A 14,879-nucleotide genomic window follows, 5' to 3' on the forward strand; every position below is an offset into this window, starting at 1 on the left:
CCTCCAGCTGTTTAGCTGGAAGGATGTAAGGCTGGCTACTAATCCTAGCACTAGGACAAGACTAATACTTTGCATTTATTACCTACCCAAGGGAACGAGTACATTAAGTGTTTTGGAAAGATTATGGCACTTTTATTTTTTAAATTGCAGATCAAGAGATTAAGATTAAATCAAGAGATTATCTCCAAAATATCTAGATGCCTAAAAATGCCTACGGGTGCTTAACCAGTTTGTCAGAAGCATTTCAGCATTTCTGTATCATTAGACCCATATATTCAGTGCATTTAGAAAGAACTCTTTGGACTAGATGTCACCCTGGTGGTGGTGCCATCCTAGCACCCTGCGGTAGCTTACTTTCTCTTTTGTGCTCGCCCTCATGCTCCCAAACTAGGTAAGACATAAGTTTATCCAAGTTCCTAGAATTCAGAGTTACAGAAATGAGCTTCCAAAGCATGGAAGATTCAGTCTTTGAAACAGACACGCTTAAGATTGTATACTGGTCAAGTACTAGGAGAATCAGGAAGAACTATAGCTGACTCTCTCTTTTAAAAAGGAGAAGCACTATACAAAATCAATGTATTTAGTCTCAACACCATGTGAGGTAGAAGTACTTTACAAATGGAGAAACTGAGTACAAAAACGTAGGTGAAATAAGGCAACACAAAATACAATGCAAAATTGGGAACAAAATTCAAGTTGCTTCATCGAAGTCCATTTTGATGAGTGAAACGGTATTTACCTTTAGAATGCCCTTGAAGATATTAAATACAACTGAAACCACGCTTTGAAAATGAACACAGTACTTTGTATAAAAATATGGAAAGTAGCATGACTTGCTAAATAGTCTAGTATATAAAATACCTAGAACTATATACATTAGTATGAATGAAGATATTAAACCTAAATGGATGAAAGTATTAGCACCCTACAGTACGTTTATTACATTATGTTTTCTCCTAAGGAGTGTCATATTCAGGGTAGCTAAGCAAAAGTGGTTTTACACCTTTTTCCTCATCTCATTTTGAATGCCCCCCACCAAACATTCCCTTCTACAGCCTTTTCCAGATATTTTATATTTCAACATCATAGCTAAATTTGCTCAACATTACTTTGAAATAAGCAGTTTACTCCTACTGTATAAAGAGCTCTCAGGTCACCCACACAGAGTTCCACGATGACAAACAGCTACATCTCAAATTAATCACATTCTTTTCATAAATCCATTCTAAAATAAGGTCAAAAACAGTACTGGCAGTTCAGATGCAGTTTACTTTAGTTTTTCTTTGGGCGTTTAACCAAAACTCCTTGTAATACTGGAAGTGACAAATTTAAGTCAGTCAACATAGCCTTCCTAATTACAAAGGGTAATACAGCTAGAATCCTAAAGTCAGAACCATACAAACTAAGGAAGAAAGTTTTTGTTGTAAACAGCCGTCTAAACAAAACAAGATGTTGTGCAGAAGATACCAAACTCAAGAAGAGTTTGGTTATTTGCTTTTAATTCTTGTACTGGTTGAACAATCATTGCAGTCTTTTGTAACTCAGAAAAATTGTTTGAATTAATGAAAATAAGCAGTATTTTATTTCAATACCAGATTTATGGTTTGTGTGTTACACTGGGGCTGGCTTGACTGATATTAAACAGATATATCTGAAACACAAAGTAACATAAATTAGACATGCCATGAGACATGTACAATTAATTTCTACTAAAACGTGGATTATTAAACCCACTTCTATGCCAATTCTTTTACACTTTTAACGGTGATAGTGACTAGTATTTTAGTAAGAGGGTAAAATTCAATAAAATGTACAAGGACAGCCATACAACTCAAAGATAATGTTTGCACAGCTTCCAATTCCACTGTGAAAATATACCCCCTCCAAAATAGAAATAGGCACTTCATCTTTAAAAATGAAGCACTTTCTTATGTTCTTCAGTCATCATCAACAGTTGGCTTGATTGTCACTCCTCTTCTGATTTGACCCCAACCAATTAAACTGCAAAAAGAAAAACAGTTTATATTACTTTTAAAAGTAGTCAGGAATATCCAGGATAAATCAACATCCTTCTGTCATGCTAATGCCTTCAGTTCTCACTTTTTGAATTTTCTCCACTTGTCTCCCCCCAAAATATCCTGCAAGATCTAAGACCAGGTAGTGAAAACACAGAATAAAAAAGGATGATGTATGTTTGTAAGCAGCTAAGGATGTACCTTTGAACAGTAAACTAAAAATCTGACAATTTTGTAACTTATGTTGTACTGGTGGACTCTAAATCTATTCACAGCTTGATCTTTTTCACCTATGCCTGAAGTGCTGCGTTACTTTCAAATAAAAATGAAAATGTGAAAATTCAGACAAGATGACAGTAAGATTATAATCAGAGCTGTAACTCTAAATGAACATGTAACCTATAAAGGTAACTCAACTCTCAGGTAAGTTTTACTATTTATATTCAGTAAAATGAAGGCCCCTTTTATACGCCACTGCTGCTTCAGAAAAATACGCTTTTAAGAAGAAATTAAGATTATGTACATTTCCACAAGCAGCAGGCAATCCATGTTATTAATACAACTGCCTTTAAAACATATCCAGCTTCTGGCAAGGAGATACACAGAAACCACACATGCATCTCAATTTAGTTTGCTAAGCAGTAGAGCCTGTCTTTGGACACCAGAAAAGGAACTGAAGTACATTAGCCCAGCACTTCCCACTTTTTAGGACCATATCCACAGGTTATAACTAGTCCACCTTTGAATTCATCGTTCCTTGGAATCACTAGTGTATCCTGTTTGCTTGGCCATTTGCTGTTCAACCTCTATGCCTCTATGTATTTACTTTCTATTTTATACCTCTTTTTTCATCTCTTGCTTTCTCACTTTCTTCCATCTTTTCAGTACTCCACTGCCTCAGGCTACAAGTTCCTTTTCACAGTACCAACCGTACATCATCTTTACTCCAATTGGATTTTATTACGCTGCTCTTCCCAGTTTGCCTCCTTTCCCTTTTCTCAATTTTCAGTTTCCTTATGTTGATTCTTTGTCCTTTTAATACAGCATAAAAGGCAACTTTTTAATAACAGGATCTTTACAGCAGGCTGCCACTACTTGCCCACCCCATAATCCAGAGACAAGTGGGCTTTTTGGCAAAATTTGGTCATGTTTTTCAAGTGGGAAATAATCTACAGAAGCAACAAAACTCACATTAAAATTTGCACAGGCTGTCAGTCTATAGCTCAAAAAAAAGCACCACTTCCAATATAAATAGTTTCTCCTCTTCCTTCTGCTTTCCCTGACTTAATTTGGGTTCTGTCTTTTTTTTTTTCTTCCCCTCCTGTTCAAGACATATTATCTTTTTTCCTTGATTTTTTTTAGGGAGTAATCTCTTCCCTAATTTGTCAGCTAGCTCTGAAACAGCAAGCACTAAATTTCCATCTACATTTTCTTGTTGATCTAAAAAAGAAACATGCATCCATGGATATTTAAAGCTTGGTTCTTTTTCATACAGTAGAGACTTCTTGTAAAAATGGCTATGTTGCCTTATACTACAAGAGTTGTGCAGGGTCAATGAATCTAAATACCCTTATGTTCTTATGATATTCATGTAGTCTTATGGAACACAACAGGTACAGTATGCATTATGATCTAAAGACAAGTATGGCACAAAGATTAAAATGAATCATCAACCAATTCCGCTCATCATTTTCAACCTCCAGATGCTTCTGTGCAGTCAGACATTTTATATTTGTAATCCGGATGGGTCAATCCACTTGATACTTTTTTCTTTCCTCTCTGCTCATAGTACGTAAAATGCTCAAACCTTAGAATGTCCCTCCTCCATATCCCTGCTATTACTTCAAGTTTGCACTAGAAATCACATACAGTTCCACAGGTAGAACACCATTGACTTATATATAAAGACAGGCTTTGGCTTAACATTACTAGAATTTCCAAACAGCTCTGCTAAGATTGCCTACTGTTAGCTCAATTTACAGCATGGCAGTTTTGGCAACAAACCATGAACCTCATATGTTTCCTTGTCTGTTAACTAGTAAGTATCTACCCAATTATAATGCTTCTTTAAAAAAAAGAGGCTAGTAATTAAATGAAGCATCCCACAATAATGGTGTCAATGTGTTAGGAGAATGCAGAGGAATTTTTAAGACAGACATACACTTACCTATTCTAGAACAAAATCAGATCCACGTATTTTTTTGTTAACAATATAACAACCAGGTATTCTACCAATTTAGCACCAACTTACCGCCAGTGTTTCTCAACTCTTCGACTCAGGGCAATTTTTTCTCCCACTTCTGTGCATACTGGGTTAGTTAGCACAATCTTCCCCAAATCAGCCTTTACTGCACTGACTCTCCCTCCAGTAGATAAGGATCCTATGTTTACCATTAAAACTTCATTCTTCGATAATTTTTGCACCTGAAGAAAGACATACAAAACTCTGAAACATAAGCTTTAGTATTTAAAAAAACATACTGCAGACAATATCGAGTATCTTCTGCTACCTACCTGCCACAAAAAAAGATATAGCTGAGAAATGCAAAACCTATAAATATCCCCACACGCAAATCATGCACAACAGTGTCAGTGGATAAAGTTTATATGTGAAAGGACAAACACGTAAATATGTTGTGCATGTAGTACTGCAGGTTCTTGGTATGATATACTTTCTTGGAATTTCTCTACATTTTCTACAAAACATACTGAAGATTGCACATACTGTATTAAAAGCATAAACAGTCTCAGATATTGCTACAAACTGCAATGTTAAACTATTCTTTTAAATAATCTGGATATTCTCATTTCCCTTATGCCTACATACATCAAAATGATTTCTCAAAAAAATAATTCATTTCACAGGATAAAGAGAGCGCTGAAGCACTTAACTTACCGATGCATGAAGCAGTTTATAGATTTTAATGCTAACAGGGAAAACTAAGATCTTTTAGTTTGATTTGTGTAAAATGCACCACGGAACATGAGACTGTGCCGTGTATCAAGTTCAGTTTCTTTTCAACTACAGTGTTTCAAAAATACTTAGGTTTAAAAAGTTCTTCAGGGAGATAATCTACAAAAAGCATAAGTAGGAAGTAGATCAGTACGTGTATAAAACTAATTATTGCACAAATAAATAGGCTGATAGCAAAGGAAAACAACTACCAGTATGTTTAGAAGAATACCTCACTTCAGGACACATAAATACTTTATGCTACTTTAAACTACTCTGATATGAATTCCTACTCCTCTGAAAAGCATTCTTCTACAATATTAACTAAGCAGATAAGTTTGGTGACAAGCACAGATGAACAGGGAGACAAAATTACTACATAAGATCAAAAAATGCATATACTAATAAAACTTAGCACAAGAAGAGAAATCAGGAAAAACAAAAAAAGGGGTACAGACCTTCGCAGCTTTCTTGTCTCCTTCAGTGCGCACACCTAACAGTCGTCTCAGCAAGAAATAGGAAATTTCTAGCTCTGTAAATATTTCCGGCAGTGCTCCAACTGCACCAAGAACTTGGCCTACCATTCGGTCAGCCCGACACAAAGTTGGATCAATCTTAGTTCCAACACCTACAACACAAGGAAAGTCATAAGGAGCAACTGAAAGGTAGCTGTCACATTTACGTATTAAAATATTTGAAGGAGATCTAAAAACAACAAACTGAGAATGTACTGGGAATTCCCTATTACCTGGACAGCACTTTCAGAATGCCAGCAAGACTGTGAGCTCTGTCTAAACAGACGAAGAAATATTCTACTGTTAAAGCCGGTACAATTAACAATGCAAGTTGATCTGCGTTGACCAGTGACATTCAGGAAAATTATTTATTTATTAAATATCTAATTTTCACACCCATGTTGTCTCTCTCTACATATATGAACTATTTAAAATGGCTCATAGCCTTTTTGTTTACTACACTGAAATTTACTGTTGAATGAAACCAAGTGTTTTCAATAAGCATGAAGAAATAAAGCTTTTCGTTAAGAGAATGTTCTTACCTATAAGACCCCCCGGAGCAGCATATTGTAGATCATTGTGTTCAGCAAAGAGTGACACGATTTTGGAAAAGATTGGCTTGCACATGAGTTTTCCTTCACTGTCCTTGGACACAATACCAGGCCGGACCTCAATTTCCTGACCCACCTAATTACAAAAGTGAAAAAGTGATTAACTGGTTGTTTCACAGGAACATAAAGCTAACTTCTAGTCACAGATAAGACCTACTTATCCCAAGATCTACTATTTATACAAGTCCTTGGTTCTGGGTTACTGTAGAACTTCTAGGACTTCTGTTGCACTGTTCTCTGCAAATTGAACAATACTGAAATCTCTGTATCTTATAGCCAATGTAACAATTGATTTTCTTTTCAATATAATTTGTAAAATTGCTTTAGCAAAGGATCTTTATCAGCAATAATTCCAACATTTAAATTTTAGTTTAATTTTTAAAAATATTTCATTTAGAAATGTTACAACACTGAGAAAAATTGAGTTAATTCATTCGATGTAACTGATCAGCATCAATAAACTGAGACAAAGAAAATACAAGTTGTATAAACATTAAAGATGTAGTTTGCTTTCCAGACTAGCAGAGCAACTTTTAAAGTTTCCATCTATTGACAGTATCCCACAAGCAAAATAAAAAATCAAAACATACACAATACTTAGATGGGGAAGTGGAACCTGTGGGAACCCACACACACTTCCGAGATACTTTTAAAGTTCTTTTGCTCCCCTCTTCTCCACAGTAATTCAGCACGTAAAAGTGGTAGGACAGAAAAAAAAAAACCCTCAATTTTTGTAAGCAATGAAATCAGTATCATTATTAGCAGAAGTTAAGACTAGTGACAAAAACATATTTAAAAAATAAAAATCAGTGTTTCTTGTTCTGATATTTTAAAAGAGGAAAGTAAAAATGAGGCACAGACAGAAAGGGCAAGTGCTATCTGACGGTACTCTAGTTTAAAAAAAAATCAATTATAGAGATTCATTTTGTACTTAGCATGCAAAAACTCCACTCATTATTATCATTACAAATCTCCAGACAAAGAGAGGGAAAAGGTTACCTTTAAAACACCCTTTAGAATACTGCCACCAGCTACACCTCCCTTAAGGTCATCAACTTCACAGCCAGGCTTGTTGACATCAAAAGATCTAATTACTGAAAAGAATAGTCCATAACCAGGTTTATATTTAAGATCGGGTTTTTAAAGAATTAGTGTCTTTCTTTAGCAACTTTGACTGCTTCTCTATTCTTACAAAGGTGTACACGTATTTATAAATATTACAAAAATGTAATTCAGGAAGAACACTAAAATATGATGAATATTTAATTCCAAATTTTTGAGTATATAGTTGATTTTGTTCTCAAAACCATTTAAGCTGCTCATACACATAAATGTTTCTTAAAACTGTTTCAGCATAGCAGAAATTAAAGATCAGTATCTGAAAAAGAAAGCAATGATCAACCCTATTACAAAACCCTTCAATATTTACAATGTCAATTGTGAATACTGGAACCTTGTTTTAATGTAGTCAATATTTATGCATTCTGAACATGTTTTGTAGGTCTCCCATGTTTTATGTGGAAAAAAGGGCAAACAAGTGGATTCATCATAGTGGAACTAAATTTCATAATATGCTGGACAAGAACTGAGACTTTGACAATTATCTCCAGGAGACAGGAGACTAACACAGAAAATCTAACCAGGCTACCTATAAGATTTTCATGGAAATAATTCAATTTTCAAATTCAGCAGTTTGTCAGTAAATCAAATTTAAATTCATAGCAACTAAAGGAAGGTTTTTAAGACATAGATAAGTTTCTCATCTTTATTGCATTTTAGTACTGTCGTACACATAGAAATACACAAAAAACAGCAATTACCTCAAATAGATTTAACTATAGCAATTAACTATGAACAAACAATATAGCTCTCAGAAAATATGCAAGTTTTAAAATAAGAGCGCACTAAATGCTCCTTTTAAACCTACTTCTTTTTAGAGCATTCAGCAACATGCTATTCTAACTGTAGATACATGTAGTAAATGGGTAGCCACAAAAGCCCAGACCTAAGCATTTACATACCAATAAGCCTTGGTTCAGATGTGAAGTCTCGCAAAGGGACTGGGATTTTCTTCACTATATACTCGCAAACTACCTCAATGTTGTATTTCAACTGTGCTGAGATTGGAATTATTGGAGCTCCTTCTGCAACTGTACCTAAACCAAAAATCAAGTTCAACACCAAGCCTTAATACAGTATTTACAGAGTGTTCTGTCATTGCTAAAAATATTAATGAATTTCAAGGCACACTTTATGAGTACTTCCCAAAGCAGTAAGTATCAAAGCATTTACCCTTCCCTTCAACATTTCAGCTCAAACCAGCCAGACCTACTTTTCGAGGCATCTGAAACAACCCTCGTGTTGCCTCTGGATAACCGTGTACTGAAGAGCTTTACAGTTGCTCTCTGAACGTTGTGCAAGATAACCTTCTGCTCTAAGGGAGAATTCACTTCCTACATTGTGATCAGAAATATTCTTAAGATAATTTCCTCAGAGAGATCGGATATCTCAGCATTTGATACATCAGTATTAATTTTACAGTCAGATTTCATTCTGACAAACTAAAATTCCTATAAATTTAATGATCTATGTTTTCTAAGTTTTGCAATAGAAACACATATTTTAGACAAAAGTAACTAATGCATTTATACCTACAAGGTGCCCCTAACAAGTACTGCTTCATTCTCTCCTGCACTGCAGTAAAATCACAGTACAATCTCTAGCAAAGAAACAATCCAAGAAGAGACAATACCAATAAGAAACCACAAATTCAGTGAAAGCTACTAGACAAGAGCTATTGCTATTAGTTTTACATCAAGAGCTCTGACAACAGCCATAACATTATTGTACATAAGCAGTCTGACACAGGTAAGAAGCACAACTCTAATGGTCTATTTTTCAGATTAACAGACTATGTACAACAGCATCGTCTAAGCAGGGAAAGCTTTTCTGTAAACATACAGAAAACCACTACGTCCATGTCCCAACACAGACAAATTTCCACCATTAACTGGATTTCTGCTGTTGAAAACTTACCTTGTACAAATGCAAGAATCTGTTCATACTGTTCTTTAGCCTGGCTCTCCTTCACCAAATCAATCTTATTCTGTAGAATCAAAATGTGTTTCAGTTTCATGATTTCTATAGCAGCTAGATGTTCTGAGGTCTGGGGTTGAGGGCATGACTCATTACCAGCTGAAAGAAGAAAAGTGACTGCAATATAGAAACTATAAAGATAGACAAAACTCCTACAGTGAGGACATCTACTTTCCATTGTATCTTTATAAAAAAAGACAGTCAGCTCTCAGTAAGCTACACGTGAAGCATCCAAGTTAACAAGCACCTACTCTCCTCCAGAAGTGCCAGCTTTACCACCCACACAATATGACAGATGAGAGGTTGCCAGAGTCCCCCATTCTACTTGCTCCCAACAGAAACATTTAAAATTTCCAAAGACAGCTAACTTGTGTTTACTTGACTTATTCCATCCTCTAGGTCTCTAGACATCTCAGTGCTCACTGTAGCAAAATGGACAATTCACCTTTCAAGAAACATCTTTAAATTCTTCGGTGTTTTCTTATCACCAAAGCCACAAAAATGCCAAGATCCCCAAACTGTACAACATACAATAAATAAATAAATAATGTTAATAGGGCAGTTATCAGCATGGTTTGGATTTCAGCCATCCAAGAAGCCAACTTTGGCCTGATGAGCCATTATGATGGTTAATCCTGAAGTTTGGTCTATCACACTTTCTAGATCTAAACAGATAGGAGGAATGACAGCTTATGAGCTGTCTCAGATGATTTAAACTACAATATCTGAAGCTGTGCACTATCCAGGTGACATAATCGCTATTTACCACTGTAGAGCACTACATTGTTCTATACATATAAAAATGAGTTTTACTCATTTCCTGTTGCTTGCACGTCAGAACAAAAATTATATGAATTGAGATAAATCTCCTGTACCTTGATTTTGTCCATATTTATCTCAGTTTTTACTGTTTGTATCGATGTTTATGGACTCTCCTGCATGGCTAAGGCTACATATTTAAAGCAAACTGAAGCTTCAGAGAAACTCAAAATATACCTGTAGCTAACATATTTCCATAAAATGATATAAATTTTACAGTACTATACCACTACAAGGTTTCATCTTAGCCAGCTAATCTTCTATCAATTGGGCCAGCTACCAGACTAATGAGTATGTATAGCTATGTTTAAAAAAAAAAAGAAACAACCACCTTGTTAGGGTACATTTTTGTTGTAGCATCACTTAATTTTCTTAAGCACATCTCAAAAGCATTCACTTGTTTTAATTGCTCACCCCACCCCACTAAATTTTAAAACCCATATAAAGTTGCTTCATGGTATTTAAAAAAATAGAGGTCTGCTTTTGTGTAGCAATCATTACCTATCAACAGTAAAGCTGCATCCATTACTGCTGCACCGTTCAACATAGTAGCCATCAAAATATCATGGCCGGGACAATCCACAAAAGAGACGTGCCTGTTGTAGAAGAATATTAAAAAGAAGTCCAAAAGCCAATTATCAACAATTTCTCTGAGTGATTATGTGAGTGGCTAGGCAGACACAAAAGTTAAAAGCATCCTTAAAATAAATAAAATAAATATTTCAAGACAGATGCTGAGAATTAGTATCTTGAAAGTATTTTCGTAAGAACACAAAGACTCCTGAACAGCTACTGAATAGTTTTTCTGAGTTTTAAGATTCAATACCATATATCCATAGAGGTACTGCTTTAATATTTCACAAATTTACTTGTACGTTAGACTAGATTTAAATGCACCAGAACAAGAAAAAAAAAAACGACCACAAAAACAATAAACCACAGGATTTCTCTTATCTCTTTTAAAAGACACCTCCCATTCTTCAAGTTTAGAAAATTATGCGTCTTTAATTACACTATTATAGCTGCATTTCACTTCAAAGATTTATCTACAGAGACAATGTTACAGCTCTTAGTTCCAACCTTATGATTTTATTGTGCAGACCATAATAGTGGATTGACTACATTCTTGCCTGAACCCATTCAGTGAAGAATACTTGCTTCCTGGTAGCATGCCACCAAAAAGCAAGGGGCTAATTTGCTGCTTTGCTGACAATGTTAAGAATCTACTATAAGCAAATAAACGGTAAGATAAAAAATCCAAAGCTTTTAACCAATAGTTTAATAACAGCTGCATCACTATCACACTCCAACAGAAGTTATTGTTAGAACAAGTGCTCTACTGGGAATCTGAGGAAAGGAAGGAAATACATGATTACAGTAGTACGTGTATTTTACACATAAGCATGAACTAGGAATCTTGTCGTACAGCAGTCTTTTGTGACTACTCTCATTTGGGCAATCATTGCAAAGACCCGTGTAACAACTGTTGTGGTTACTATGCGTGCATAATGACCATGCTATGCCTTCTTAGAAATGAAGTAAATAAAGGACACCTGGCCTCCACTTAGAGGCCTGATCTCATATAAGTATCAGGTTTTCACAGATTCATTTTAAGAACTTCGAAAACTGCCTCTAGGAAGAAAAAGTTTAACAAAGATCACCCTCCAGAAAGGAATTTTAAATATGCATTTGTACGGTCCACATTAGTTCTCCTTCTAGTGGCTTTAGAATGTACTTATATTAATAGCAGAAAAAAATATCATTTCACTTCAGAGTCCTGCAAATACCCAATGACAGAAGACACAGTTGTGCTCTACCATGGACTGTGCATCACGACTAATAAAAACAAGGCAGTTTAGATGATACCTTAGATCAGGGGTGTCCAGCAGCTAAGAACATGTGGTCTGCCATAACAATTCATTCAGCTTGCAGCTCAATCCTGACTATTTTCCGTTATGTAAAAGGAAGTGCACATAAACACAACTTATACGGTTCATTTTACAGCAGTTACCTGACTAGTTTAAAGTTCCCTTTGGTGCCAGGAATATCTGTAGGGAACTCATCTGGGGTGCTACTTCCACAGGATCGGTAACACTCTGGCCGGGAACAGCTTGGGTCATCCAGCTTGTAAATCTGTAAGTAATTTTTAAAAATTGAGGAAAAGTTTAATTCATCAAGGGTTAGTTAATTATAAGCTTACATCCACCCTGAAATATATTGGCGACATATTTGCTAGATTTATAGTAATGACTCACCTTTGCATTAGCATAACCCAGCTTGATTGTGATATTTCTTTCCAGTTCATTTTTAAATCTGACAGTATGAACTCCAGATATAGCTTTGACTACTGTCGACTTTCCATGGGCTACATGACCAATTGTACCTATGTTTTAAAAGCAAATGTCTGTCAATAAACCATTGTTTAACTTTGTGCAATGTTCCATTACGATCAACGCATAATTACCCCAAACTCTCTGTAGCCAGTAAGTCCAGAGCTCCCATCAGAAGCATGTATGGGCTTCATAATCACTAACAAGATCCTAAATTGAGCTCCCAATGGACAGATCTTTGCATTTTCATGAAACTCATTTCAATGCTTAATTTTAAGGTAAAATAAACTTTGCTTTAGGAACTATTCCCCACTTCAATTCAACAGTGTTCTTGAAGTAAAATTGGTGCTTTTCAAGTTAAAAGGGTTTGACAAGTCTCTTCCTGTATCTTGATAAAATTTATCATAAAAACACTGTATCTATATTACTGTCTGTTTCAGCAAGAATTTCTTAAAAATGTTGTCACATAAGTACCACATGCTACTGCATGAGCACCAGAAAGAGTCACATGAATGCCCCCCTCTTTTTAGAAGTTTGTTTTTACCTATATTAATTGTTGCTTGTCTGCTGATGACTTCTGGTGAAAGAGGCGTCAACTTGGTAACATCCTATATGAGGGAGATTTTAGAATTTATTCATCTTGTATTCAACGAAGCTCATTAAAATAATTCTAGATATGCATTCCAGTCTTTTAAGTGCGTGAAACAGGACAAAAAGTGAACAAAATCCTAATTGTAAATTAGTACAGGTTGCAAATCAAAACATTGACTGTAAATTGGTATATGCTGCAAGGTGTTAAAGCAAGATGGAAGTAAACAAAACAAAAAAAAAAAAAAAGAAGCTCTAACATACAAAAAACCCCTTGTCTACCCCCAAACTTAAATTACACATGAGAGGAAAATTCAAATTAACTTTCCATGGGCTACACGGTGAACGGCACCTATGTTTTAAAAACAAAGATTTGTCAGTAAACAGTTGTTTAATTGGTATAAGGTTCCATTACAGTCAATATATAATTAGAACTAACACTTTGGAGGCACTAGGTCCTGAGATTTCATTAGCGTCATGGATTTAATTTTGTTTTCTTTAAATGACTGCTTTTTCCTCAAATACTATTATTTCTATTTTAGGTAGCAGACAAAAATTCTGCTGTCCTAAATAGACTGTTGCATGAACCTACTGGTAGCACCCAGCAAACCAAAGCACTTAAAAATACATTCTGTATAGTTAAAAAGACAACTCTGAAAGAGTTGTTTTGGTTTTTTTTAAAGCTGTTTGTCCAAATATTGGACAAATGTTGAAATCCACTGAAATATTCCTCTGTACTATTTTTGAAACTGTTTACAGTTAATTTCCATCCTGCACTGAATTCATATGGATGAGCTGCTCAGTTCAAGCAAAGACTCACAATGCGAAAAGAGTCCTCAGTGCAGGACAGGATATAAATATTTTGCTAAGATACAAATAACACACACACATTAATTGACATTAAATTATGTATTGTCTACACTGTTACATGCAGGTTCTGTGCATAACAATCAAATAAACTTAAACACATCTGTGTAAAAATGTAAGCTCACTCATTCTACTCTCAAGCATTACATGAATAAAATGTTCACGTTCAATACAAAACAAGTTTTGTCCACCTAACACAGGCAATTAAATTTATATTTCTTGTATATCTAACTTAAAATGACTACGGGCACTGAAGTCAACAATGGGGAACATGACCTGTAGATGGCACCATCTAGCAGGGTGACAAACACGTAAGCATGATGCAAATCCTGTCATCAAGAAAATTGTTCCTGGTGCACACAATTATGCACACATGCAGTTTCTTCCTCAAGACTGGTATAAGGCTAAGTTCAGCTATAAGCTCCAGTCAATTGTAAGCATTCAAGGACCAATTGAAAAAGTACAGAATAGGCCTTAAAGGTAATTCCTAGGCCTATCTGTGCTCTTTCCGACTGGCAAATGCCATGGTCAACAATGAAAGGATGTAAAGAAACTTTCTGAAATTACTAACATGCTTCACTAGTGAATATCAAACATACTTAGCTATAACACAAAAAGAAATCTTGTGCTCAAACCCCAAACATTATTACTGTAAAGACAAATAAGCTCTTCTAGTTTGCTGAAAACCAGGGAGGCAGCAACAGGATTTTTGACTGGTTTTGTCTGCATACATGCGTAATAAGTGAGATAGCCCAGGCGAGACATTTAATAGGCAAGACTACTACAGCAAGAGCCCACTGCAACTGATTTTCCTGGTAGTCAAGAAAATCTCCTTGGTAGACCAACCAAGACAGAGCTGGCAACCAATCCATCTAGCCCGCTCAGGAACAGAACGCCATTTATGACTCTAGTTCGGAGAGGGAAGAGCCTTTAACAGCACTAAGCAGGACAGCCCTCACAAGGAGGAAACCGCACGTCTCCGCCACTGTCACACAAAGGCTTCACTCGCAAAGCCGGGCTTTGGGCCCACCTCACCAGCAAGCGAAGGGCCTCATCCAGCCAACCCAAACCCGCTGCGACCAGCC

The 14,879-nt window shown here is 35.7% G+C and overlaps 1 protein-coding gene across 1 annotated transcript; it reads right to left on the reverse strand.

Annotated features, from left to right (window-relative positions):
* Positions 1–1,252: 1,252 nt before the first annotated feature.
* EIF2S3 (eukaryotic translation initiation factor 2, subunit 3 gamma, 52kDa) lies at positions 1,253–12,947 on the reverse strand (the record flags this gene model as incomplete). The annotated part of the gene is made up of 11 exons (XM_009584427.1): positions 1,253–2,001; positions 4,267–4,439; positions 5,427–5,596; positions 6,026–6,170; positions 7,094–7,188; positions 8,116–8,250; positions 9,131–9,289; positions 10,511–10,605; positions 12,021–12,142; positions 12,265–12,392; positions 12,884–12,947. Coding segments are annotated over 11 exons (1,350 nt in total), but the record flags the coding sequence as incomplete, so codon positions are not given.
* Positions 12,948–14,879: the final 1,932 nt, after the last annotated feature.

Source organism: Fulmarus glacialis, unplaced genomic scaffold (genome assembly GCF_000690835.1).
Source record: "Fulmarus glacialis isolate BGI_N327 unplaced genomic scaffold, ASM69083v1 scaffold46598, whole genome shotgun sequence".
In the NCBI taxonomy this organism is placed as follows: domain Eukaryota; kingdom Metazoa; phylum Chordata; class Aves; order Procellariiformes; family Procellariidae; genus Fulmarus; species Fulmarus glacialis.